Source organism: Eucyclogobius newberryi, unplaced genomic scaffold (genome assembly GCF_026437365.1).
Source record: "Eucyclogobius newberryi isolate DKJ021-1_F unplaced genomic scaffold, fEucNew1.0.hap1 SCAF_13, whole genome shotgun sequence".
NCBI lineage: Eukaryota > Metazoa > Chordata > Actinopteri > Gobiiformes > Gobiidae > Eucyclogobius > Eucyclogobius newberryi.
Genome location: NW_027315757.1, coordinates 19,440,848 through 19,468,740, shown reverse-complemented (window position 1 = coordinate 19,468,740; position 27,893 = coordinate 19,440,848). Strand labels below are relative to the sequence as shown.

General features: G+C 43.7%; 3 protein-coding genes and 1 long non-coding RNA gene across 6 annotated transcripts in view; 1 reads left to right on the top strand and 3 right to left on the bottom strand.

The window, feature by feature from the left end:
• Positions 1 to 1,338: 1,338 nt before the first annotated feature.
• syngr1a (synaptogyrin 1a) lies at positions 1,339 to 5,213 on the top strand. The gene is made up of 4 exons (XM_072442856.1): positions 1,339 to 1,516; positions 3,947 to 4,184; positions 4,285 to 4,427; positions 5,020 to 5,213. The coding sequence occupies exons 1-4, from the start codon at positions 1,427 to 1,429 to the stop codon at positions 5,104 to 5,106; spliced, it is 558 nt and encodes a 185-aa protein (XP_072298957.1). The 5' UTR covers positions 1,339 to 1,426; the 3' UTR covers positions 5,107 to 5,213.
• Positions 5,186 to 12,748, bottom strand: rdm1 (RAD52 motif containing 1). 2 transcript variants are annotated; one of them, XM_072442854.1, is made up of 9 exons: positions 12,689 to 12,731; positions 12,211 to 12,245; positions 11,824 to 11,940; positions 11,513 to 11,683; positions 7,702 to 7,827; positions 7,253 to 7,400; positions 6,661 to 6,759; positions 5,479 to 5,552; positions 5,186 to 5,413 (listed from the first exon to the last, which is right to left on the bottom strand). In XM_072442854.1, the coding sequence occupies exons 3-9, from the start codon at positions 11,935 to 11,937 to the stop codon at positions 5,354 to 5,356; spliced, it is 792 nt and encodes a 263-aa protein (XP_072298955.1). In that variant the 5' UTR covers positions 11,938 to 11,940; positions 12,211 to 12,245; positions 12,689 to 12,731; the 3' UTR covers positions 5,186 to 5,353. The 2 variants fall into 2 exon arrangements, with proteins under 2 accessions (XP_072298955.1, XP_072298956.1); XM_072442855.1 differs by lacking the exon at positions 12,211 to 12,245 and having other exon boundaries at positions 12,689 to 12,748.
• A 4,436-nt stretch (positions 12,749 to 17,184) lies between these two features.
• Positions 17,185 to 18,826, bottom strand: LOC140357643 (uncharacterized). Its single transcript, XR_011926662.1, has 4 exons — positions 18,643 to 18,826; positions 18,135 to 18,287; positions 17,784 to 17,944; positions 17,185 to 17,466 (listed from the first exon to the last, which is right to left on the bottom strand). It is a non-coding gene; the product is annotated as an uncharacterized lncRNA (long non-coding RNA).
• A 1,655-nt stretch (positions 18,827 to 20,481) lies between these two features.
• Positions 20,482 to 27,893, bottom strand: part of LOC140358182 (globoside alpha-1,3-N-acetylgalactosaminyltransferase 1-like) — a 20,733-nt gene continuing 13,321 nt past the window's right edge. The window contains exons 3-8 of one of the 2 annotated variants that reach the window (XM_072442867.1): positions 27,649 to 27,783; positions 25,554 to 25,686; positions 24,463 to 24,655; positions 23,457 to 23,676; positions 20,835 to 20,987; positions 20,482 to 20,553 (exon numbers count right to left, since the gene is read on the bottom strand). In XM_072442867.1, coding sequence (XP_072298968.1) covers positions 20,846 to 20,987; positions 23,457 to 23,676; positions 24,463 to 24,655; positions 25,554 to 25,686; positions 27,649 to 27,783 — 823 coding nt within the window. In that variant the 3' untranslated portion in view covers positions 20,482 to 20,553; positions 20,835 to 20,845. Of the gene's footprint in view, positions 20,554 to 20,655; positions 20,674 to 20,834; positions 20,988 to 23,456; positions 23,677 to 24,462; positions 24,656 to 25,553; positions 25,687 to 27,648; positions 27,784 to 27,893 lie in introns of those variants that run through there. The other variant, XM_072442868.1, reaches the window with a different exon arrangement.

Here is a 27,893-nt window from a genome sequence, read left to right as displayed (position 1 = left end):
AGAACTCATCATACTCTGGGCTGCATAAGCCCTGCCCACTGGGCGGAGCCTTCTCATAATAGCCTGTTATGAGTTTATCTATTTGTTTACACTGTCTAAGTTTCACCATAAATGTATCTTCTTTGTTACCCTAAAAACTTTGTAATGGGCTGATAGGGAACTGACAGTGGGAACTGCAGTTTAAACAGTTCAAATAGTTTAAACATTTGAACAGTTTAAATAGTTTAAACATTTAAACAGTTTAAATAGTTTAAACATTTAAAGAGTTTAAATAGTTTAAACATTTAAACAGTTTAAATAGTTTAAATAGTTTAAACATTTAAACAGTTTAAATAGTTTAAATAGTTTAAACATTTGAACAGTTTAAACATTTAAACAGTTTAAATAGTTTAAACATTTAAACAGTTTAAATAGTTTAAATAGTTTAAACATTTGAACAGTTCGAACAGTTCGAACAGTTTGAACAGTTTGAACAGTTTGAACAGTTTGAACAGTTGGAACAGTTGGAAGAGTTGGAAGAGTTGGAAGAGTTTGAAGAGTTTAAACAGTTTAAACAGTTTGAACAGTTTAAACAGTTGTGTCTGGCCGTGGTCAGAGTGAGTTCAGAGTAAATGGTGCTGTTGTTGCTGAAGCTCATGACTAGATCAGCTGACTCAGTTTAGACTTTATAAATCCTTTAAAACACTGACATCAGATGATATACTAAAACATTTGAGCCTTTTTCACGAAAAAACACGTTTGAATTTTCTAGAATTGTTAATTTTATATTACAAAGAAAGCCTTAGCCTCTGGGGACAGGTAGATGCTAAGAGTGTGTCATAATGTGCAGTTAAATGTCCAGTAAATGCAGTTAAATCCAGTGTAAAATGTGTTTAAAGCAGTTCTGATGTCGCTCACGTGTCTGAGGCCCCCGCCCACGGCCCCCCTCTGTCATGTGACTGCTCCATGTGAAGCGTTGTGTCAGTCAGATGCCCTCCCATCCTGAGCTGGAGGTTAAAGCTCTGATTTTCAAACCATGAATCATAAACGATACAACTTTTCACCTGCATCTCTTTGTTTAGAGCAGCTTTTCAGACGCAGAAATGGAACAGAGACAATCGCTCTCATCACAAAGACAACGATGTAAAGACTTGTTGTTGTTGTCTTTAGACTTCGTGTATAAAGTACATCTGTTTTAAATATCGGAGTTTAAAATTAAAATAAAATCTTATAAAAACATAAATGACACAGAACTGTTCCTGTTATTTCTGCTCAGGTTCTGCCCCTGGGCGGCTGTGGCTGCGGCTCATCGGTGGGTGGAGACTTATAATGATTAAAGCTTTTGATGTTTGTGTGTTTCAGACTCTGTGAGGGGGCGGAGCCTGTGTCCAGGGGCGGGCCTTGTGTTGAGGGGTGAGGCCTCGCCAAGTGGGAAGTAGCTAAAGCCATGGAGGGTTACGGCCTGAAAACGGGTGGAGCCTTCGACCTGATGACGTTCCTGAAGCAGCCAATCACAGCTCTGCGTCTGTTCAGCTGGGTGAGTGGGAGGGCATCCGGGTCCTTTGCTTTAAGCACAGCAGCGCCCCCTGGAGGGCCCTCAGTGCTCTCACTCTCAAGCAGCAGGAAAGTTCTGGGTTCAGTTTATGTTTCTGAGTCTCACTTTGGTTTTTACATCAACATAAACCTGCCCCAGATCTGGAGATTGTCCAGCTAAAGTCCAGACCAAGACTAGACCCAGATCTGGAGACGGTCCAGCTAAAGTCCAGACCAAGACTAGACCCAGATCTGGAGACGGTCCAGACCAAGACCAGACCAAGAATAGACCCAGATCTGGAGATGGTCCAGACCAAGACCAGAACAAGAATAGACCCAGATCTGGAGATTGTCCAGCTAAAGTCCAGACCAAGACTAGACCAAGACCAGACCCAGATCTGGAGATGGTCCAGACCAAGACCAGAACAAGAATAGACCCAGATCTGGAGATTGTCCAGCTAAAGTCCAGACCAAGACTAGACCCAGATCTGGAGATGGTCCAAACCAAGACCAGACCAAGACTAGACCCAGATCTGGAGATGGTCCAGCTAAAGTCCAGACCAAGACCAGACCCAGATCTGGAGATGGTCCAGACCAAGACCAGACAAAGACTAGACCCAGATCTGGAGATGGTCCAGCTAAAGTCCAGACCAAGACCAGACCCAGATCTGGAGATGGTCCAGACCAAGACCAGACCAAGACTAGACCCAGATCTGGAGATGGTCCAGCTAAAGTCCAGACCAAGACCAGACCCAGATCTGGAGATGGTCCAGACCAAGACCAGACCAAGACTAGACCCAGATCTGGAGATGGTCCAGCTAAAGTCCAGACCAAGACCAGACCCAGATCTGGAGATGGTCCAGCTAAAGTCTAGACCAAGACCAGACCCAGATCTGGAGATGGTCCAGCTAAAGTCTAGACCAAGACCAGACCCAGATCTGGAGATGGTCCAGCTAAAGTCCAGACCAAGACCAGACCCAGATCTGGAGATGGTCCAGACCAAGACCAGACCAAGAATAGACCCAGATCTGGAGATGGTCCTGAGGTGTATCCAGGGCTGCGCAATTAGTTACATTTGAATTGAGATTCAGTCATGTGACTCATGTGTAATGGTCATGTGATCAGCTCATTTATAAGTGTGTGTCTCTCTTTCTCCCCTTTTTCTTTACGGTAAAGCGTAAAACACATACTTTGAAGACGTACAACTCCAGCAGGTGGTGAAATATAAAACGACAGCTTGAGCTTGAGTCTACATGGTTTATGTTCAGGAAATACTGTCATTTTTATTTAGATTTTGAAAGAAACAAGAAAAAAAGAAAAGAAAAATCAAGAGGGATAAATATGAGTGGAATTCAAGATTTTTTGCCGTTTGGCTCAGGTCAAGGTTTAATTCTGAAGTTCTCTTTAGGCCGAGACGAGTTTAGTCACAGCCCAGATCTGAACCCAGTCACAAGACACCATTAACATTCCTCTACAGCCCGGACCAGGGACCAGGGACCAGGGACCAGGGACCAGAGACCAGAGACCAGGGACCAGAGACCAGAGAACAGACCAGAGACCAGAGACCAGACCAGAGACCAGACCAGACCAGAGACCTGAGACCACCAGAGACCAGCGACCAGAGACCAGAGACCACCAGAGACCACCAGAGACCAGAGACCACCAGAGACCAGAGACCAGAGACCAGAGACCAGACCAGAGACCAGAGACCAGAGACCAGACCAGAGACCAGAGACCAGAGACTAGAGACCACCAGAGACCAGAGACCAGAGACCAGACCAGACCAGACCAGAGACCAGAGACCAGAGACCAGACCAGAGACCAGAGACTAGAGAACACAAGCCAGGCTTTTTAACCAGGTCCAAGTGCTGTAAACTTGTGTGTAAACATCACTTTTGAGTCTGGAGCGTCTCTAAAGCAACACTGCAAATCCACTGTGTTCAGCTCTGGCCTGGAGCAAATCCCAAATAGTGAACATGGACCAAACAGCGATCAGGTCAAATCTGCAGAAGGAGAAAATTAAACTTGAAAACGTTTCCCTGAGCCTTCGATATTTTTTTTTTTTTTTTTTAAACACATCAAACACAAAACAAAGAAAAAAAACAGAGAGCATAAAAATAAAATAAACTAAATACATTAATCTATTAAATTAAACTAAAATTACACCACAACAAATGAGTCACATATAGTCCAGAGTCTTGCAAAAAGGTAATTTTTGTGCAAATGTAAATGCCAAAGGTTTACATTTATTTATTGTGTTATTGCGTGAGTTTCAAATACATAGTTCTGAAATCAGGCGAAAAGTGGTGTCAAAGTCTGTGGAACTTTATCGATCTAAGTCTAATATGAGTTTATCATCTGCCAGTGAGGCCTGAACAGGAACTCCCGGCACAACGTTACGCTCATGGTGTTTCCACTCATTCCTCTCTTTCAGATCTTCTCGGTGGTGGTCCTGGCCTGCATCTCAAACGAGGGGTTCCTGAACAGTCCGGACTCGCCGCTCGACCTCTGCGTGTTCAACGGAAACGCCAATGCCTGTCGCCTGGGCCAGGGGGCGGGGTCTGTGGCTCTGCTCGTTTGCACCGCCTTCATCGCCGTCGACCTTCACTTCCCTCAGATCAGCTCAGTCAGAGACCGAAAGAGAGTTGTGCTAGCCGACATCCTGCTCTCAGGTCTCCCTCTGCTCCTCTAACTCTTCCTCTGCTCCTCTAACTCTTCCTCTGCTCCTCTAACTCTTCCTCTGCTCCTCTAAACTCTTCCTCTGCTCCTTAGGCTTGTGGAGTGTCCTCTGGTTCGTCTGTTTCTGTTTCTTGGCCAATCAGTGGCAGATTTCTTCGCTGGAGAATCCTCTGGGAGAAGGAGCTGACGCAGCACGAGCCACCATTTTGTTCTGCTTCTTCTCCATCTTCAGCTGGGTAAACTTTATTTAAACACCAAAAAGACACACTTTTTATATAAACACCAAGGGGAAGATAAACTTATTTGTAGAGCAGAATTTGTATACAAGGCACTAACATATCCGAGATGTACTTTGATGCTAGGCCATTGAGAGACTTGTACACAAGCAGAGCTGCTTTAAAGTCTATTCTCTGAGCCACAGGAGCCAGTGCAGAGACCTGAGAACAGGACTAATGTGCTCATACTTCCTGGTTCTGGTCAGGACCCGAGCAGCAGCGTTCTGGATGTACTGCAGCTGTTTTACAGCTCGTTTGGAGAGGCCAGTGAGCAGGCCGTTACAGTAGTCTAATCTACTGGAGACAAACGCATGGATAAGTCTCTCTAATCTGGTTTAGACACTATGCTTTTGACAATGTTTTTTAGATGGTAAAAAGCTGCCGACGTTATTGATTTGATGTGGCTGTTAAAGTTCAAGTCTGAGTCCATTATTACCCCCAGATTTCTAACTTGATTTGTTTTAGAGCGAGACTCTGGAGGAGACCGCTAACACTTTTATTCAACACCAAAGAGTCTAAAGCAGGTCTAACAGTGGTGTGTTGTTGTCCACAGGGAGGTCTCACTCTGCTCTCTTTGGAGCGAATGAAGCGAGTCTCATTTGAAGAAGAATATAACAAACTCTTCACACCTCAGACCTGACCAATCAGAGAGCGGCACAGACCGACCAATCAGAACAGAGAGCAGCCTTTTGTCTTTAAACTGTTTCATATTTAAACTCTGGATTTGAATAAAGTGCTTTTATTCCACATTTGTTCATTTTTACATAAAACAAGACTTTAATTTGACACATCCTCTTTATCTACAGTAAAAACACAAAACAGTCTGAACCGGTAAACTTCAGGTAAGTGGGAAGCGTGTGCAGAGACAGTGCCCCCGTGTGGAGAGCTCAGGACACTGTGAACTCAAACTCTTCATCTTCTTCAGGAGGAAGACTCAGCTCAGTCACCTGCCACAAAACAACAGGATTTACTCCTGGATTTAAAACGACAATAAAACAACAAGTCACTTCACCTGAAGAACAGACTCCTGCTCCTCAAAGTCAAACATCTGAGGATCCTTCAGCTCCAGGAGAACTTTACTGTTCCCTGAGGAGAACATGAGCACACGGAACATGAGCACACGGAACATGAGAACACGGAACATGAGCACACGGAACATGAGCACACGGAACATGAGCACACGGAACATGGGAAAACGGAACATGAGCACACGGAACATGAGCACACGGAACATGAGCACACGGAACATGAGAACACGAAACATGAGCACACGGAACATGAGCACACGGAACATGAGCACACGGAACATGAGCACACGGAACATGGGAACACGGAACATGAGCACACGGAACATGGGAACACGGAACATGGGAACACGGAATATGGGAACACGGAACATGGGAACACGGAACATGGGAACAGGGAACACGGAACATGGGAACACGGAACATGAGCACACGGAACATGAGCACACGGAACATGAGCACACGGAACATGGGAACACCGAACAGGAGACCATGGAACATGAGAACACGGAACATGGGAACACAGAACAGGAGACCACGGAACATGAGAACACGGAACATGGGAACACAGAACAGGAGACCACGGAACACAAGAACACGGGAACATTGAACATGGGCATACGGAACACGGGAACACTGAACATGAGAGCACAAGAACACAGAACACAAGAACAGGGAACATCGGAACATGGAACACAGAACATTATATATTTTTTTCTTTTTAAAATCCTTAAATGTTGTGTTTTTGAACCCGAGCGTCACAGGATAAAACATTATAAAAATATGATTAAATAAAAATAACTAATTCCAGTGGTTTTCATCCTTCAAGGCACTTTACATCACACATTCACAAACACATTCACCGGGCAGTGTGAAGTGTCATGCTCAACGGCAGCTGTGATCACACCACCGACCGCGCTACCAAGGACTCACTGCTCCTCTTTCTGCCACAGATCAGATTCTGTTTGGAGTGGAGTACGAGGGAAAAGTCTTGCCCTAAAATATGCTATGAAGTAGATTGATTTGTGTCAAATGTGTTGCAGCGCCCTCTGGTGGCCAGCACAAACACGACACACACACGTAAAATTGGCTTGAAAAGTAAAATGTGAGCACAATAATTATGTTTCCTTAAACGGCGGTAAACATCTGATTAAATAATAGACACAAACCGAGCAGAACCAGCAGAACGTTGGAGAACGCCTGGACCAGAGCCTTTTCTCTGACCGCTCTCTGCAGACGTCCACGAGTCCTCAGCATCTCCTCTGGGTCTGAGGGAGAAAGGTCAGAGGTCAGAGGAGGCGGTCAGAGCATCATGTGGAGCAGGTCTTTTGCTGCATCCAAACGGTCAGGATAATGAGCCTCGTCATCCTGCTCCTTTACCTTTGGGGTCCTGGGGTCGACCATAAGGGTTCTGGGTGGTATAAAGCTCAAGAGGAAACACTTGTCCCTGTGCTTTTAACATCATTTAACTCAAAACCCTTCTAGTTGGAAAGAAGCCATCATAACTCTAATGCTTAAAGAAGGTACGGACCAACTGGATTGTGCCTCATATAGACCCACCCCTGTTCTCAATGTGGACTATCGTATTAAACCTCCATTATGTCCCTCACAAAGATCAAACACACAAGCAGCACTTTGAACACAGAACAGACTCTGAGAGAGAAAGAGCAAACATGACTCTAAATCCTCACACGGTCTTAACTTTCTTTAGACATAAACTCTTCAGTGTGTTGCACAAACGCCGTGACGGTCGTAGTTTACCTGAGCAAGGGAGAGTGCCCTGCAGCACAGCAGCGCCCCTGGTGGTCAGATGGTACGAGGGGAAGTTAAGCTGCAGTAAACATCCCAGTCTGAGTGAGGGGCCCTGAGAGTCCTGGTCCTGGTCCTGGTCCGGCTCCAGCTTCTTCAGCTGTGACAAACACAGAGGGAGGACCAGAGTTACTTTGACAAGATCTGTTTATTGTGATCCATTAATTGTATTCATAGTTTTAGTTGTTTAGTTCTGATTTGAATATGACATTCCAACCAAAACTATGAACTGTAGAGAAGAAATGGGGAAAACAATGACGTCTTAAATGCAGGTAAATAAAGATGAGGTAAACACAATTTAGAACTAACTGAAATGAAATATATAAAAAGGAAAATGAAAGAAATTATGGTTCTTATGTAGTTCTTAAAAGTCCATTTGGCCGAACGCGTTTCCGTCTCACGCTGATGATGTTGGAGGTCCAGCCGTTGAATCCCAGGCAGTGATTGGCCAGATTAAGGCAGTGGGCGTGGCTTAGCGGTTTGCTGTGAGACAGGAAGTGAGGTGTCTTCTTTGAACTCAGACGAACCTGAGAAAACACGGCACTTTCAGTAGAGTAATCCCAATAATTAACGCTGTAATGAATGACAGCGGGAGGGCATCTGACACACAGGGAGGGCATCTGACACACAGGGAGGGCATCTGACACACAGGGAGGGCATCTGACACAGAGGGAGGGCACCTGACACAGAGGGAGGGCACCTGACACAGAGGGAGGGCACCTGACACAGAGGGAGGGCATCTGACACAGAGGGAGGGCATCTGACACACAGGGAGGGTACCTGACACAGAGGGAGGGAGGGCACCTGACACAGAGGGAGGGCACCTGACACACAGGGAGGGCACCTGACACAGAGGGAGGGCACCTGACACAGAGGGAGGGCATCTGACACAGAGGGAGGGCACCTGACACAGAGGGAGGGCATCTGACACACAGGGGAGGGCATCTGACACACAGGGGAGGGCATCTGACACACAGGGGAGGGCATCTGACACAGAGGGAGGGCATCGATGTTGCTCTGTCTGATCATTTCTGTGTCTTCTTTGACCTGTCTGTTTCTCCCAAACCTCCGGTTGGTCCTGCAGTTGTTCAGAGGAGACACATAAGTGATGGCACAGGTGCACTGTTTATGGAAATGATAAACTTTGAAAATGTCTCATGTTCTAATGTAAATGATTTGTTGAACTCTGTTACATCTAGTGTTTTGAATGTTCTGGACACCATCGCCCCTATAAAGGCTAAAATGGTTAAAAATAAGCAGAAGGCGCCGTGGAGAAATGATGATTCGGTCAGGGCACAGAAAAGGGAGTGCCGCAGGGCCGAACGGAAATGGCGCAAGTCAAAGCTCCAGGTTCAAAAAGAGATTTACAAAGAAAAGCTGAACATGTACAACCTAATCTTATGTAGAACTAGGGAAAGATATTTTTCTGAAATAATTGGAAGCTGCAGTAACAACTCGCGTGTCCTGTTTGCCACAGTAAACAGATTAACAAACCCTCCAGCTCAGCTACCGTTAGAACTCATTTCCACATCCAAGTGTAATGAGTTTGCATTATTCTTTAATGACAAAGTTCAGGGCATAAAAAATGCTATAAATCCCACAATGCAAAAAATTACCCTAAAACCACCAAGACACTTAGAGCTAACTCACTTTGCACCAGTAACTGACAAAACTGTCCATGAGATCATCACCAGTCTGAGTTCATCTACATGCTGCCTCGATGCGTTACCCACCAGATTTCTAAAGTCTGTGCTGAACAGTTTGTTAGCACCATTCACTCACACAGTTAACATGTCGCTTCAATCTGGAACATTCCCAATGTCTTTGAAAACTGCGGTCATAAAGCCTCTCCGAAAGAAGAGCAGTCTTGATGCCGCAGTACTGAATCATTACAGGCCCATCTCTGATCTGCCATTTTGGGGCAAAGTCCTTGAAAAGGTTGTTTACCAACAGCTCACAGATTTCCTCTTAATAAACAACCCATTTGATGTTTTTCAGTCAGGTTTTAGACCTCATCACAGCACTGAGACTGCTCTTGTCAAGGTGACAAATGACATCCGCCTGAACACTGACACGGGCAAAGCTTCAGTCTTAATTCTGTTAGATCTGAGTGCTGCTTTTGACACTGTCGATCATGGGGTCCTCTTACAGAGACTAGAGGACTGGGTGGGCATCACTGGCACTGCCCTAAACTGGTTAAGGTCCTATCTGGAAGACAGGAAGTACTTTGTTGAAATTGGTAGCTGTGTCTCAGACCACATGACCCTGACCTGTGGAGTGCCCCAAGGGTCAGTCCTGGGTCCCCTTCTGTTCAACCTCTACATGCTGCCGTTAGGTCAGTTGATACGCAGTGAAAATGTGTCCTATCACAATTATGCAGACGACACTCAGATCTATGTTTCACTATCGGCAGGTGACTATGGACCAGTAGATTCACTCTGTCACTGCATCCAACAGATCAGTTTGTGGATGCAAAACAACTTTCTCCAGCTGAACTCAGACAAGACTGAAATAATCGTTTTTGGCCCACAGAAACAAGGAGAAAGTGTTAGCGTCACCTCCAGAGTCTCGCTCTAAAACCTACAAACCAAGTTAGAAATCTGGGGGTAATAATGGACTCAGACTTGAACTTTAATAGCCACGTCAAATCAATAACATCAGCAGCTTTTTAACATCTAAAAAACATTGCCAAAATCAAAAATATAGTGTCAAAACCAGATTTAGAGAGACTTATCCATGCGTTTGTCTCCAGTAGATTAGACTACTGTAATGGCCTGCTCACTGGTCTCTCCAAACGAGCTGTAAAACAGCTGCAGTACATCCAGAACGCTGCTGCTCGGGTCCTGACCAGAACCAGGAAGTACCATCACATTAGTCCTGTTCTCAGGTCTCTGCACTGGCTCCTGTGGCTCAGAGAAGAGACTTTAAAGCAGCTCTGCTTGTGTACAAGTCTCTCCATGGCCTAGCACCAAAGTACATCTCGGACATGTTAGTGCCATATGAACCATCTCGGACTCTGAGGACCTCAGGGACCGGCCTCCTGCTGGTGCCAGAGTCAGGACTAAACATGGGGAATCTGCGTTTCAGTTTTATGCAGCTAAAATCTGGAACATTCTTCCTGAAGATGTGAGACAGGCTTCTACTCTGACAATGTTCAAATCTAAGCTAAAAACTGTTTTGTTTAGCTGCGCATATGACTGAAACAATTTTTTCTTTGCACTCTTCTCTTTTGTTTGTGATTTTATTAGTTTAGAAAATCAGTTGGATTGATAATTTTTAATTTAGTTAATTTTATTGTATTTCTGTTTCTGTAATTTCTTTGTGATTTGAATGCATTTTTCCTGCTGTGTGAAGCACTTTGAATTGCCTTGTGTATGAAATGTGCTCTACAAATAAACTTGCCTTGCCTTGCCTTGCCATCTGACACAGAGGGAGGGCATCTGACACACGGGGGAGGGCATCTGACACACAGGGGAGGGCATCTGACACACAGGGGAGGGCACCTGACACACAGGGGAGGGCATCTGACACACAGGGGAGGGCACCTGACACACAGGGGAGGGCAACTGACACACAGGGAGGGCATCTGACACAGAGGGAGGGCATCTGACACACAGGGAGGGCATCTGACACACAGGGAGGGCATCTGACACAGAGGGAGGGCATCTGACACACGGGGGAGGGCATCTGACACACAGGGGAGGGCATCTGACACACAGGGGAGGGCACCTGACACACAGGGGAGGGCAACTGACACACAGGGAGGGCATCTGACACAGAGGGAGGGCATCTGACACACAGGGAGGGCATCTGACACAGAGGGAGGGCATCTGACACAGAGGGAGGGCATCTGACACACAGGGGAGGGAATCTGACACACAGGGGAGGGCATCTGACACACAGGGGAGGGCATCTGACACACAGGGAGGGCATCTGACACAGAGGGAGGGCATCTGACACACAGGGGAGGGCACCTGACACACAGGGAGGGCACCTGACACACAGGGAGGGCACCTGACACACAGGGGAGGGCATCTGACACACAGGGGAGGGCACCTGACACACAGGGGAGGGCACCTGACACACAGGGGAGGGCATCTGACACACAGGGGAGGGCATCTGACACACAGCGGGAGGGCATCTGACACACAACGGGAGGGCATCTGACACACAACGGGAGGGCATCTGACACACAACGGGAGGGCATCTGACCTTGAGCGGCCGGTCTTGAAGCAGAGCCTTTCCGTCCGTGTTCCTCTGGGCTCGAGCCGCGTGAAGGGAACTGTAGAACTTCACCAGCGCCGAGAAGAACCCCGGAGCTGCAAGAGAAAGTTTCAACAAGTACAGGGGCCCGAAGGAGGAGAAGAGCGCGGAGAGCTTCACCTGCAGGAGGAGACCAGAAACGTTTCATGAGCGACTAAACCCGAGAACTTAAATCTGCACATATTAATATTCCTTTCAGCTGCTCCATCTTTATGATTACAGGCCGATAGCGTCTGAAACACGGCCGTGCTTCTTCTCACCAGGAGAACGTGTTCAGGACGAGTCGCCTCCAGGTTCCACACGAACAGAGTTTTGTTATTCTCCACCGGAACCACAAACTCCACCACTTCAGCCCCCACCGCCTCTGCCTCCATCTCCTGAAACAGAAGGTAAAGAGTGAGGAGAGAAGAGAGGAACCAGGTCATGGATTAAAAAAGCAAATAAATCAGATAAAACGAAGATAAACAGTTGAATTTATAGATGTGTGAACAGTGCAATGAGTGGTTCATAATTATATTATTGTTCAATTTGAGTAAATCTGTTAATTACTAATCATTTCATGTATTACAATACATGTGTAGTTGTAATACATGAAATGGCCAGTAAATGACAGTATTTGTGTGTATTTGTGGAACATAAAAACTGACCTGATTATATCATGAAGACTTCAGACGCCCGTGTCCTGAAACACACAATACTTTTACTGCAGTTTTCCTCCAAGTACACAATACTTTTACTGAATACACAATACTTTCACTACAATAACCCTCTGAATACACAATACTTTTACTGCAATAATCCTCTAAATACACGATACTTTTACTGCAATAATGATCTAAATACACAATACTTTTACTGCAATAATAATCTAAATACACAATACGTTTACTGCAATAGTAATCTAAATACAAAATACTTCTACTGCAATAATCGTCTAAATACACAATACTTTTACTGCAGTTTTCCTCTAAATAAACAGAACTTTTACAGCAATAATCGTCTAAATACAAAATACTTCAACTGCAATAATCCTCTAAATACAAAATACTTTTACTGCAATAACCCTCTAAATACACAGTACTTTTACAACAGTTTTCCTCTAAAAACACAAATACTTCTACTCACGATTGTCGCGCATTTTTTCCGCGTTCGTTTCCTGCAGTTCTAGGATTAGGGGCGTGGCTTAGACTGAGGGCCAATCAGACGAGAGGCCAACGGGCCAATCACAGGTCACAATTTATGGTTTTCGTTTTTCGTTTCATCTGTAGCTTTAGAAATGTAAATAAAGAGCTCACGTTTTTCATCTGTTCTTTTTTCTTTCTTCTTCTTTAGTTTAGTGTGAATTTTGTTTCGTTTTGTCAATTAACTTTTATCTTAATAAATTAATTTGCCTTCATTATTCATTGTTTTATGATTAACTTAACGGCATTATATTTTGGTTCTTGGTCACATGACATTTACATGAACAGAAAGTGGGCAGCAGTGCATTGTGGGTAAATGTATTTGTGTACTGCACAGAGGAATACAAATACAGTTACAGTAAAGTTACTTCAAAATAATATTACTCAAGTACAAGTACAAAGTAGTGTTCAAGGAAGTAAGAGTAAAATAGTATTTGGGGAAACTTTTACTCAAGAGTAACTTTAACCGTCTGGACGTAACATCGGATTTATAATTTGAAGTTGATGTAATCTGAAGAACAAAACATCAAACACAAAAATGAGACAAACTAAATCAAACACAAAAGTTAAAATAATCATATTGTCGACATAAAGATTTTGTCACGTGTAGATTTTACTCAGAGTGAAAAGAAAAACACTTTTACTCGAGTCGGAGACGATTACTGCAATACAAATAATATCCTAGAACAACTGAGTGAAAGTGACTGAAAGTGACAGAATGTCACAGAGTGAATGTGACAAAGTGACTGACTGTGACAGAGTGAATGTGACAGAGTGAATGTGACAGAGTGAATGTGACAGAATGAATGTGATAAAGTGAATGTGATAGAGTGACTGTGACAGAGTGAATGTGACAGAGTGAATGTGACAAAGTGAATGTGACCGAGTGAATGTGACAGAGTGAATGTGACAGAGTGAATGTGACAGAGTGACAGAGTGAATGTGACAGAGTGAATGTGACAAAGTGAATGTGACAGAGTGAATGTGACAAAGTGAATGTGACAGAGTAACAGAGTGAATGTGACAGAGTGAATGTGACAGAGTGACAGAGTGAATGTGACAGAGTGAATGTGACAGAGTGAATGTGACAGAGTAACAGAGTGAATGTGACAAAGTGAATGTGACAGAGTGAATGTGACAAAGTGAATGTGACAGAGTGAATGTGACAGAGTAACAGAGTGAATGTGACAGAGTGAATGTGACAAAGTGACAGTAACAGAGTGAATGTGACAAAGTGAATGTGACAGAGTGAATGTGACAGAGTGAATGTGACAAAGTGAATGTGACAGAGTGAATGTGACAGAGTAACAGAGTGAATGTGACAATGTGACAGTAACAGAGTGAATGTGACAAAGTGAATGTGACAGAGTGAATGTGACAGAGTGAATGTGATAAAGTGAATGTGATAGAGTGAATGTGACAATGTGACAGTAACAGAGTGAATGTGACAAAGTGACTGTGACAGAGTGAATGTAACAGAGTGAATGTGACAGAGTGACAGTAACAGAGTGAATGTGACAATGTGACTGTGACAGAGTGAATGTGACAGAGTGAATGTGACAGAGTGACAGAGTGAATGTGACAGAGTGAATGTGACAGAGTGAATGTGACAGAGTGAATGTGACAAAGTGAATGTGACAAAGTGAATGTGACAGAGTGAATGTGACAGAGTGAATGTGACAAAGTGAATGTGACAAAGTGAATGTGACAGAGTGACAGTGACAGAGTGAATATGACAGAATGAATGTGACAGAGTGAATGTGACCGAATGTGACAACTGCCCTCTGTTAGATGGATTAGAGTTGGCTGGATTAGAGTTGGCTGGATTAGAGTTAGATGGATTAGAGTTGGCTGGATTAGAGTTAGATGGATTAGAGTTGGCTGGATTAGAGTTGGCTGGGTAGAGACTCAAGATGAGGGCTCCATCTCAGATCAGCTTCTTCCTTCAGATGGTCGTGTGTTAAGGTGAAGACGAAAGACACATGCTGGGATGGGCCTGTATAAATCGGGCTTCTGGGTAATTAGAGGTGTGGTTAAAAAGTGGAGGAGAAGGAGGTTGAGGCGTGGTCCACCTCCTGAATCTCATTCAATGATTAACAAAGTTTATTATGAAATAAATAACTTAAAGGCGGTATGGACGATTTTTCGGCGATTTGAGAACGCAGGCGGAAGTGCGCATGCGCACTCCCCCGTGCGGACTGATACAACACACACGTGCGTTTGTTTATTAGCGCAACGGAGCGCATCGCATTTCTCGTCTCCCGTAGATTTCTGTCCACTTCTGAGTCAGCTCGAACTGTCTTTCTCCGTCTTCATTTTGCCCCGTACACTGAGGGAACTATATTATGATAGATCCATGCGCTTAGACACGCGGAAACGTGGGAACGATCCGCACGCGGCTGCAGGTGAGCGATAGGTGCGTTTTATGATTGATACGTGGCAGGACAAATGATTTATCCACGCCACGAGGAAATATGATAAGAAATTTGCTGAAAAAAATCGTCCATACCACCTTTAACCTGTTACCACCCACCTGTCCGCCGGCGAACATTTTATATATCTCAAATATTCTCTTACATCACTTTTATTTCCGTGGTCAATACCAGCAAGCCATACATCATTTTAAAGCTTATTTTCTCAACAAAACGAATATGTCATTGATTTACATTAAATAATATGCCCCAAGAAGCAATTGCCAATAGTTTGTGAGAAAGTCTCAACTTTTACAAACGCATGTCCTACTTGTTTGCTGTTTATGACGGACGAAACGGCTTTAATTCTGTACATCCTTGTACTCAGTCTGTCCGTAAGGAACCATTGAAAAACAATATCCACTTGTATTTTTCCTGAAGTTATCCGATTTCGAGATATTGTCAAGTAAACAAACTTTTCTTCGTTTCTCGCCGGACGAGAATGCGCTTGTCCGCCGCATTTCTCTGTCCATAACAAATGACCTGTTTGACTTATACGATAGTGTTTGACATCGATCTCTTCCTTAGACCGTTTCCTACAGAATGAGACCATCCACGAATTTTTCTGTCACCGGGTTTGTTTGCTACAGCCTCCGGAGGAAAAAAATTCGGCGCTTCCGAAGCGCGCGTCCATCTTTATTTTTAGCCCTTAGCTTCTGCTAACAGGCACGCAGGAGACTTTGAGTGACATATTATTCTAGCCAATCAGGAGACCTTTTTCCTGATAGGCGGGACAAAGGGTTTATTTACATAGAATTCTCCCTGTTCACGTGCGTAAGGCTCCGGGAAGGCTGTAAAGAGCCAGATTTCTCGGCAGGATTTTGCGCATAATAGGCCATAGGCTGTAACTCAGAATGTGGCTAGAAAATGAATTTCGCTCCACCACATCAAGACTACTTTTCAAAAGTGGTTTTCCAATCTCAAAGATGTACTTGAGCTGGGGGAAAAAGTTCTCCGCATGATTTCTGCCAGTATTTGAGAAAATAGGTGTCGAAGTTGCCAGTTTACCCAAATATGTGACAAATTGGGGTGTACACCCATCTTCATACCTTCTTATTTTTTTCATTCTTTGATTGATTACTTCAGAAATTCAGATTCTCAGATACATAACTACTTTCTTGAGGGATGTAAAGTGGTGAGACTCTGGGTGCTTTAGTTTATGTGCAAATGTAAGTTAAAAAAACAGTTTTAACAATTTTGCATGTTATCGTTACGCACTTGAAAACTCTTACTCCACATTTAGTATTCAACTGAACGCTTCAACAATTACAAATTCTCTAGTCTTGATTCATACTACACTATAAAAACATAATCTAAAAGTAGTATTTTAACCCTTTCAACACCAGTTGCCCATTTGAAGAAAGAAAACATAGGCTATTGGTAAAGGTTTTATTCTATAGAACGGATATAATTTTATGTAATGTATTTACAATATGAATAATTACAATCATAAAAGCAGTATTTACATCGTGATAAACAGGCTAATTAACATGTGTATCTTTCGATCTAGTATAAGGCAAACTTTCTGCAGAATAGGATATACATACAAACAGAGGAATGATATAAGTATGATTGATGTCAAAATGTGTAAGTACAACATTAACATGAGGCCATGACATTGGACTGGTTTGATTTTTACCTTTTGAGGACAAATATATATCTTGGCAAATTGACAGTAAACAAAGATCAACCTCCTCGGATACATTTACCATGTTAGACAATGTCAATTTATCACTAGCACCTACACACCAAGCTAGTAAGTTATAAAGTTCAATTGGCACAATCTTTCTGGCAGAGGAAACATTTAGATCCTCTGATGTAGGAGGCCAATTTACATCCATACTAGGGGCACTTTTGACCGCTTGTTTCATCCATACTAGGGGCACTCTTGACCGCTTGTTTCATCCATACTAGGGGCACTTTTGACCGCTTGTTTCAGTGATACTAGGGGCACTCTTGACCGCTTGTTTCATCCATACTAGGGGCACTCTTGACCGCTTGTTTCAGTAATACACCTGCACTGTAAACTGTCCTTGAGAGCTCTCGCAGTGCTGCATCTTTACCACTTTCTGGCACCATTTCTCCATCACTACATGACATCTCAGAAACTGACATATCAGTTTCAGTTGAAAAATCCTGGTGAAGTCCTGTCGTCTCTGTGGAAACCATTTCACTCAGGTTTCTTCTTGGTGGTTTGTGAAAATTCAGCTGTGGGAAGTCTCGCTGTAATCTCTTCTTCAGAAGATCGGATCTGTAAAAATTAGACAAGGAATAGAAATTCATAAGTATTGATAGATTACTATTTTATTTGTGTTTTAGAATTATTATTTTATTTGTGTTTTAGTATCCTATGTTTGTTGTTTATTTTGTGTTGTGTTTTAACAGGGTAACCACTTTTCTCACTGGGTTTTCCCTGTATAAATAAACAAAATGAATGAAAATATGTAGACTCCTGTAGCTAACAGGATTGGTTTGATCTTGAATGAAATTTCATGAATAAACATAGCTGTGATGTTTATCTGATCTTCTATTGTTTTCTTTCATAAACAATAAGAATAATTTAATTACCGGTAACTTCCATGACCATGGTGTTTTTTGATGAATTTCTGGAACAGGGACAAGAGCTTCTTCATTCTGAGGATTTCCTGATTTTCAATCAGTCGTGTCCGGATGACACAGTGTCACAGAATGCTGTATATGCATCGCCGTACTCCCAGACTTTAGGTAACCTGTATAAAGCAAGGAAATGCAGTGATTGGTCAGTGATTGAAATATAATAGCTCACTACAAACAGAAATTTGCTTTGATTCAAACGTCTTTAAAATTATCGTGTAGTCATTACAATAATTTTCAATTAAATTATGAATTTATCTAAATATATGGAAATATATATATTTTATTTGATTACCAAAATGTTACCTTTCATCACTTGTCTTCTTTGTCGGAAAGCTTGAGTATTCTTTGTAACACCTCTTGTGATAGAGGTGCCTTCAATGGCAACACAATCTTTACCTCTGGTACACATCAGGATGGATTCATCTGCTCTTGATTCAGCTGCTTTGACCAAACTTCCTAGTAAAGGAGAAGTAAAAGAATTTCAATCAAGGGTGAGCACAATCAGTAAACAATCGCAAAAGTTGTATTGCCTTTTTATTCAACTCGCATCATCATACAGTCTTACGTACATTACATCTACACCTACATGTAATAAACTAGGCACATATTCCTATAGTGATATGTTCTTTTCTTCTGTATCTACCTCTGGATCTTCCTGCGTTGCATCAATGAAATGTCCCCATGTGGGACAATAAAGGATTATCTTATCTTATCTATGTATATTTTGGCCAACTTATTTCACTGTGATTAGTCCTATTTACCACGAGCAAGAGAAAACACACATGCAAGAATCAATATATAATCTACTCACCAGCAGTTAAAGTTTCAGCTTGGACCAATTTATCTTTCTTTGTCTTGTGAGCCTCTTTGATACAGCGATCAACCTTCTGCAAATGATGCAAACTGCAGGAAGTACATCGCTTGACTTTTTAGATGATTTTGTCTTTACATCTGTGGTAGATCTCAGTCGTTTGGGAGAAGGTGGCAGAGTTGATGTGGTAGATTCACCTTCTCACCCTCGCCATGCTGCCCACAGACCGACTGTTTTGCTTTTCTATAGCATGTAGGGTGAAACGTCTATAGCATGTAGGGTGAAACGTCTATAGCATGTAGGGTGAAACGTCTATAGCATGTAGGGTGAAACGTCTATAGCATGTAGGGTGAAACGTCTATAGCATGTAGGGTGAAACGTCTATAGCATGTAGGGTGAAAGCCTGGCTTGTTACTTTCCAGAAAATGAGAAAGATTTCCGTCCGAAGAAGCCACAGAAGACGTAGGATAGTTTTGTTTGGCGAAGTCATCATTGTGTACACAAACAGCTGCCGCTAACGCGCGGTCTATTCCATCGATTTCTATTCACTTCCGAGCACAAGTCACCAGCTTCCTCCAGCGGACAACAGTCTGTGGCTGTGTTTGTTCTTTTTCTACCGATGAAATGTGTGTGATGCACGTGTTATCCATATTTTCATAGTGTTTTCTATCGGCTCGAGAGACAACATGCCGCTCCACGGGAGCAGCCATATTTTATGTTGTTGTTGTAACTCTCACCTGATTGGCTGATTCAGAGGCGGAATGATTCAGGCGTAGGGATATTGCGCTATCAGGCTGAGAATATAGTTCCGCATTTAAGTTATGGCCGTAAAAAAACTGGCGCGATCCGAGTGGAGAACTTTTGGTCATGAGCTAATGGTACAATGATAATTTTATATTTGAAGTATTTTTTTAGTCTTGTGACAGGTGTAGCGAACTTGAACGATACAGGCTACAGCCTATGGCCTATAACGTTTTCTGAGTTTATTAGCCTTTTGGACGTGCATTTTGTTAGATATATGTATTATTATACCAATACAAAAATGAAATAAAAATATTTTTATTTTTTTTTTTTTAACCTCTATGGGAAATTCATGGGTGAACTCATATTTACACATTTTCACATATTTTTTTTTTAGCGGTTATAATTGCTATTAGTGGCCTACAAAACATCAAAATGTATGTTTTATGATCATAGAGGAGCTAAAATTGTAATAAAACAGTTTGGCACAGTTGGCACATATTTGGATCACTTGTTCCGAATATACTTTTTGATACAAAAAGGTCAACAGCACCAAAATGCCTGTTCCTAGAGATCTGAAACTTTACACAGTTGTTGTCAACAAGATAAACATCATGTACAGTGAACAGCATATGCACACAATGAAATATGTCATGCTCAGGACCATTACAAATTGACAATATTCAGGCGAGACTAAAAAAGGATGTTTTGTTTATGTTTGGGCCTCTGTAGTGTAAGTTCTGAAGCCCTGACAGTGTGCACATCTGCAGAAACTAGAAGGCCTAAGCTTTCTAATGATGCATCACACTTGCATGTGGAACATAAGATCCTCTTTTAATAAGCAATGCCATTTAGGTATGTCCAACCATTGTGCACAGGGCGAAAATAGGTGGGTGGTAACAGGTTAAACAACCTTCATTCAAATGCCACAAATATCCCCATTTTCTCAAACATCGCCACCTGCAGCACACAAGCTGTAATCATCTGCACACATAGTTTCCAGGGTTACAGGGCCAAAGTCCAAAGAGTTTATTTTGACCTGCATTTTTCTGCACAAAGCTTTCATAAGGCTAGCCTGATGGCGGTGGAACTGTAGCTGCAGTTACACGTTTAGCCTGATGGCGGTGGAACTGTAGCTGCAGTTACACGTTTGGCCTGATGGCGGTGGAACTGTAGCTGCAGTTACACGTTTAGCCTGATGGCGGTGGAACTGTAGCTGCAGTTACACGTTTAGCCTGATGGCGGTGGAACTGTAGCTGCAGTTACACGTTTAGCCTGATGGCGGTGGAACTGTAGCTGCAGTTATGCATTTAGCCTGATGGTGGTGGAACTGTAGCTGCAGTTACGCGTTTAGCCTGATGGCGGTGGAACTGTAGCTGCAGTCACGCGTTTAGCCTGATGGCGGTGGAACTGTAGCTGCAGTTACGCGTTTAGCCTGATGGCGGTGGAACTGTAGCTGCAGTTACGCGTTTGGCCTGATGGCGGCGTAGTTCTTGTTGACTCCAGAGAAGCGGATGATGTGGATCTCGGGGTTTCGTGGTTTGAAGTCTTGCCACAGATATTCAGGAGACAGAACCTTCGACGGTTTGTTTTCCCAGAAATATCTGTAAAAAACAGACAAAAATAACAAACAGAAACACAGATTAACAAAGCCCTGTTCCAGCAGGACATTCGAGTTTTGGTTTTGAAATGGGAAAATGCAAAATCACCCAAACATAAAAGGAAAATAATCATTTTTTTAAACCCATTTTTTCATACAGTCAAAAGGTATGTATGGTAAGTACCTCTGTTCAGCTGACTCCTCCACCTCCCTTCCCGACTTCCCCCCCTCTCCCCCTGACTCCTCCCCCTCTCCTTCTGAGCGTTGCTGTACTGATGTGACCCGATGGAAAAATATTGAGCGAAATGTTGTGCCAGGGGTTCCTGTACAGGCTTTACTGGCAGATGACAAACGGTTGAGTCATTTGGAGGAAACTAAGAATCCCTGGGTAAAATCTGTTCTTACGACATGGAAGGAGCTAATCATACAAACTAAATATGACGGGCCCGTAGCAGTAATTGTGCAATCTTATGCAGCGCAGGGGCAGCGGGGTGAACTCACGCTCACAATACAAACTGTAGCTGAGAAAGGGGCATTGAGTTCATACTGTGTGGCTGGTGGAAGTGCCGGTGCCAAGTATGCCAACAAGAGTATTAACTGAGACCCGCTTGAGTAACAAACGAGGGCGGTGTGTCAAGAACACAAGACTTGCCGCATTATAAATCGGTCGCATGTACAGAATTATTATTAATAATCTAAAACATGGAAAGGATAGAAGGAAGAAAATGTCAAAGGGGGCTATAACTACTGAATCTATAGGGTCTTAACAGGGGGGAAACCAGAATAACAATGAAGCTACTAGGGTGGAGCTACACATGCCCTTAAACCAGGGGTGTCCAAACTTTTTTCACCAAGGGCCGCTTTTTGAAACTTATGATGGGGCAGAGGGCCACAAACAACTTGACAATGTCGAATTTGTTAAATGACAAAGTGAATCATTCAAAATTTTGCATTGCGATGAGCCTCCACACCTTTAATTAGACCTGGAACATTAATATTAGGTTGGTATAACATCAATATGCCTGAATTTTTCCCAATTTCACAGTAAAAAGTACTACTTATTGTTGTTTGGGCCGACATAGCATGAAGCCGGAGGGCCAACAAAAATTGGTCTGAGGGCCGCATTTGGCCCCCGGGCCCTAGTTTGGACATGCCTGCCTTAAACTAAGGAGTCTATAGGATAAAGTTATCTCAAAAGGAGTGTCAGGGCCCAATATTCAAGAATCAAGAGGGATATTTAATGGCGTCTAACTATCAGAACAGTGGATTTTTCTATAGAAGCTGCTCGTGTTGGTGTTCTGTCCTCTTGTGTCAATAAAGACTGCATTAAAACTTCTCAAGTCTCGAGTTCAGTTATTTTTGCTACTATTCTCTGATTCAGCAAAGCGTCCTTCAGCTCATCCCAAACACTCTCACTGGGTTTAAGATCTGTAGTAGATTAGTTTCTGCAGAGGAGAGACAGAGGGAGCTGAGAGGAGGTGAGGAGACAGAGGGAGCTGAGAGGAGAGACAGAGGGAGGTGAGGAGACAGAGGGAGCTGAGAGGAGGAGAGGAGGTGAGGAGACAGAGGGAGGTGAGGAGACAGAGGGAGCTGAGAGGAGGAGAGGAGGTGAGGAGACAGAGGGAGCTGAGAGGAGGAGAGGAGGTGAGGAGACAGAGGGAGCTGAGAGGAGGAGAGGAGACAGAGGGAGGTGAGGAGACAGAGGGAGCTGTGGTACTTTTCCCGACAGGGTTTTGTAGTTTTTCCTTCAGAAGGAGGTACTTTTGAAGAGTAAACACACCTGGCAGCATCGCTGTATGATAAACAGGAAGTCAGCCATGTTGAATCAAAGTGGCGCCGCCACGTTTGACTTTTTTTTTTTTTTCAAAATCGTACTTGTCCTAGGTTTTTTGTCCGATCGAGCTCAAAACAACTCTTTTTGCATTTAAAGACATTGCAATTTAATGAATATTCAAAAAAAAAAAAATTATATTCCATACGGTCTGCGCGTAATACGCCCTCAAAAAAGGCTTAATTTCCTGTTTTTACAAGGACAAGTCACGCCTAATGGAATTGATCTACGGAGCTCATATTTCACTCACTAATGCGTTTTTATGGTCTGATTGGAAATAATTGATACCATGTAAAAAATTTACTCTACAGCGCCCCCTACCCATTGTGTGAAAAACCCAACATTGTCTGATTTGATTGAAACTCATGGTTTATATTCTCCTCGAGGCGCCATGAAAAAAAGTGCATTGCAGATATTGTGTATTTTCACAATTGGCCAGCAGGGGCGCAATTAATGCCTTCACTTCCTCTTCCTCTTTTATTTTGATGGAACATTTCCTCTCGTGCCGTGGTCTTAGCATTGTCACCCATTGAGGCAACGGCCGTCGTGATTTTGGTCATTCCAAATATAAATTCCAGACTGAATTGAAACACCTCGCTCTGACTCCTCCCCCTCTCCCCCTAACTCCTCCCACTCTCTAACCTGTTCAGGTGACTTTCCTCTTGCCAGGCTGCTTCCACTCCGTCCTTCTCGTCATCTCTGTAGTTCTTGGAGCAGACCTGGGTCAGTTCCAGGACTTGGTCCAGACTTCCCCCGAAGGCTCCGCCGCAGTAATAGAAGTCTCCATCAGAGGGTGCCATATAGGCCCTGGACTGAGGCCGCCTCTCGTACGGGAAACGGCTGCGCCCATCGCCATAGTAACCTGCAGAGGGCAAGGATCAGGATCATACATAATTTAAATGCTTTATACATTTGAGTTATTGATTGACATGTTGGCTGTTGTATACACGCTGTGTCCAGTTACATGCACTCATCTGAGGGCTACATGTGGGAGACTGTATACAATATATACAGGACTGAGCTGTGAGACCTTCAGGGGGACTTCATTAGGAATGGACTTCCCTCCATTGTTTTATCTTTTATATGATCAGGTTATGGGTTCAGTGTATATTTTTGGCATGAACCCTTCTGTTTTTGTAATCTTTTCTCATTTTTCTGCAGTTCTTTTGTCTACGTGTTGTATTCGTTTCATAGAATTGGTAAATTAATAGTAAAATCAATAAAATCAATCCATCGTTTAATCCGTTTTTCACTGTCGCCCTCAGAGGCAACTGTTGTGATTGTGGGCGTTACAAAAATACATTTAATATAATTGTTTTTGAGCTGTAGATTGAACAAAACATTTAACTTCACTGCTTATTTTTCACCAATATTATCAGTTCTTACAATTGTAGCGTGACCTGAAAAATCATGATCATCGATGAACCTCATCATTTTGACATCCTTATCTACAAGTGGTCCCAGTCCCAGTCCCAGTCCCGGTCCCAGTCCAGACCCAGTCCCAGTCCAGACCCAGTCCCGGTCCAGACCCAGTCCTGGTCCCAGTCCAGACCCAGTCCCGGTCCAGACCCAGTCCCGGTCCAGACCTAGTCCCGGTCCAGACCTAGTCCCGGTCCAGACCCAGTCCAGACCCAGTCCCGGTCCAGACCTGGGTGCACCACAGCCACGGTCTCGCTCAGACTCTCGGAGCCCCAGCGTCCGTGAAACTTTGAGTCGACGTCCAAACAGAAGACGTAGTGTGTAGATCCTCTGAGGTCCCGGAGCAGCGCGTGGACCATCTCCATCCTGCGAGCAGAGATCTCCTGCCAGCGCTTGGAGGACGGAACCTTGCGGACAGAGATCTGAGGAGAGGCCAGGGTTACGGAGTTAGAAGCACGGAACAGGTCACTGGAGATGAGGTCTAGCTATAGCCAGGTTGTTGACATCAGGAATACCGGACTGCGCCACAGGTAGAAGTGTTAGCGTTAGCAGTGCTGGCGAGGCAATGACTAGACCCCCAGCATCTCCTGTGCAGCATCTCCTAGATCAACAATTAAACAGGGACCAATATAGACAGTTCGGAGGGATTGATGTGCTGAACGCCAGACTGTGGTGCAATAGAAGGTAGGTTTGCTCCCCTCAGCGATCACACGCCCGGTGAAAGGTATTTGGAAGTTCTACATGACGATGGACTGGTCTCAATCCTGGTTCTGTTGGAACCGTTTGACACCATTAACTACAACATTCTACTGCAGAGGTTAGAATGTGATGTATGGTCAGGCCAGTTAGGAACAGAATCAAACATGAACCACCCTCTCTCCTCCTGAGTGGCTCTGGCCCCACAGTCTATCTGATATGTATAATGGATGGATGGAGAATGTTCTCATTTCCTATGACCATTGTTTAATCTGCTTTTCACTGTCGTCCTTTGGGGCAAGTTATGATTATGTGCATAAAAATAAAAATAAATGACTGAACTGAAGAGAAACTGGGGTTAAACTAGGACAACAGCAGGACTGTAGCTGAAGAGAGACCAGAGAAACTACAACTAAACCAGTACCTGGTTTTGGACTAGTTTAAGACTGGTATAAGGACTGGTTTTGGCCTATTTTTGGTAATCTTTTTGAACATTGTTTAATCAGCTTTTTTGATTCTCTAACTTTCCGTTGGTTAAATCAACAATTCTGGAATGTCCACGAGTCAATTTCTGTTGTCATTTTGGTTACAAAAATTAAATTAATCGTTTAGTCCGGCTTTTACCTTTCTTCCAGCAGCCAACTGAACCTTGGGCACGTCCTGAGGCCGATCGGTGAACACAAATATGTGAACATTGAATCCAATGAAGAAAAACTTCTCAGACGTCTCAAGGAAGTCCTTCAGGAACTGCACGTATCTGCGCCAAAGAGATGAGAAGACCAGAAGGTGAGACAAGAATGTGAAGAGGAGAAAAAGGCGTGGGAGACAAGAAGGTCTCCACGAGAAGACGAGAAGGTCCTCCCCTTGTCGTCTTCTCGTGGTGAAACAAGGAGGAGAATGTTGGTGAAGTGCACAATAAAAATGTGTGTAGACAAGTTGTACACGTGCTGTTTAAGTTGAAACGTGTAATAGGCGTGTAGTAGGTGTGAACTCCAGGTTTATAATTTTCCCAAAGAGGTTTTGTAGTTTTTCCTGGGCTGAACGTTTTTTTAATCTGTTTTCACTGTCGCCCTCCGAGACAACTGCTGTGGGATTTTAGGCGTTACAAAAATAAATTGAATTGAATTTGGTCTGACATCTGAAAAGTTTTTTCTAAAATATGACTCTGGTATTATCTGCACGAGGGACACACACAGTCACACAGCCTTGAATCTGAACACTTAATTTGTGACAATGCTGGGGAGAGCTCATGGAAGCTCTTAGTGTACTACAGGCTGGTGTTTAGCGCTTTACGTCATCCAAACTCTCACAAATCGGTCCTGGTCTTGGTCCTGGTCTTGTTCCTGGTCTAGTCCCGGCTGTGTGAGAGACCCTGAGGGGAACACTGCTACCTGTGGCGTGGTCTAATAAACCTGATGCTACAACCTGGCTACAGCTAAACTTCAGCTCCTCCAATGAAAGGATCTGTGCTTCTAACTGTCACCCTGGCCTCCAAAGCTACCACTACAGTTCACGCAACTACAGTATCCCTGTCATCAGAGAAGGAGTCAGGCTTCTGACTCGACATGGGACAACTTGAGCATGTAAAGGCAGGGGGAAATTCAGCCATGGAGCTAGAGACTAGGCTAGGCTAGCTCAGATGAAAGCTAAAGAACAGGGGGGTTAAATTTACAAAATACTGAGCAAAAGTGAGCTGTTTGAGGCTCCGGGTTGTCTATAGAGCAATCAAACATTCAATGGTGAGTAGGAAGCTAAAATAGTTTGTGTATGTGTAACAGACGTGTAGCATACGTGTAGCATACGTGTAGCAGACGTGTAACAGACGTGTAGCAGACGTGTAGCAGACGTGTAGCAGACGTGTAGCATACGTGTAACAGACGTGTAGCAGACGTGTAGCAGACGTGTAGCAGACGTGTAGTAGACGTGTAGCAGACGTGTAGCAGACGTGTAGCATACGTGTAGCAGACGTGTAGCATACGTGTAGCAGACGTGAGGCATACGTGTAGTAGACGTGAGGCATACGTGTAGTAGACGTGAGGCATACGTGTAGTAGACGTGAGGCATACGTGTAGTAGACGTGTAGCATACGTGTAGTAGACGTGAGGCATACGTGTAGTAGACGTGAGGCATACAATGTAGTAGACGTGTAGCATACGTGTAGCAGACGTGTAGCATACGTGTAGCAGACGTGTAGCATAGGTGTAGTATACGTGTAGTAGACGTGAGGCATACGTGTAGTAGACGTGAGGCATACGTGTAGCAGACGTGTAGCATACGTGTAGCAGACGTGTAGTAGACGTGAGGCATACATGTAGCATACGTGTAGCAGATGTGTAGCATACGTGTAGTAGACGTGTAGCATACGTGTAGCAGACGTGTAGCAGACGTGTAGTAGACGTGAGGCATACATGTAGCATACGTGTAGCATACGTGTAGCATACGTGTAGCATACGTGTAGCAGACGTGTAGTAGACGTGAGGCATATGTGTAGTAGACGTGTAGCATACGTGTAGCAAACGTGTAGTAGATGTGAGGCATACGTGTAGTAGACGTGTAGCATACGTGTAGCATACGTGTAGTAGACGTGTGGTAGACGTGTAGCATACGTGTAGTAGACGTGTAGTAGACGTGTAGTAGACGTGAAGCATATGTGTAGTATACGTGTAGTAGACGCGTTACACAAGTTAAAGGCTTTAGAAATAGCAAACATATTACTGACTTTCCCACGGCAAACACGGAAGCGGCGATGGTCAGGTTCTTGGGTTTGAAGATGGCGTCTAGCAGCACAGGTTCAAAAGTCGACTCCCAGATGACGGGGGCGAGCCAGGGCGTTACCGTGACCACGTCTGTGCGACTGAAAATACAAGACAAATAATAACAGTCTATTCATACATCTTACATTTGAGTTCTAAGAGTAGAGCCACAGATTGAGAATAACTCATGGATGAAAGTCGAAACTTGAAA

Excerpts from the sequence above, each read along its gene's own strand:
- rdm1 (XM_072442855.1), bottom strand. The coding sequence starts at position 11,937 with ATGGAGGCAGAGGCGGTGGGGGCTGAAGTGGTGGAGTTTGTGGTTCCG. Across the intron at positions 6,760-7,252 it reads GGGCACTCTCCCTTGCTCAG|ACCCAGAGGAGATGCTGAGG; the intron begins GTAAACTACGAC and ends TTTCTCCCTCAG. Across the intron at positions 5,414-5,478 it reads AGCAGGAGTCTGTTCTTCAG|GTGACTGAGCTGAGTCTTCC; the intron begins GTGAAGTGACTT and ends GTTTTGTGGCAG.
- syngr1a (XM_072442856.1), top strand. The coding sequence starts at position 1,427 with ATGGAGGGTTACGGCCTGAAAACGGGTGGAGCCTTCGACCTGATGACG. Across the intron at positions 4,185-4,284 it reads AGCCGACATCCTGCTCTCAG|GCTTGTGGAGTGTCCTCTGG; the intron begins GTCTCCCTCTGC and ends TCTGCTCCTTAG. Across the intron at positions 4,428-5,019 it reads TCTTCTCCATCTTCAGCTGG|GGAGGTCTCACTCTGCTCTC; the intron begins GTAAACTTTATT and ends TGTTGTCCACAG.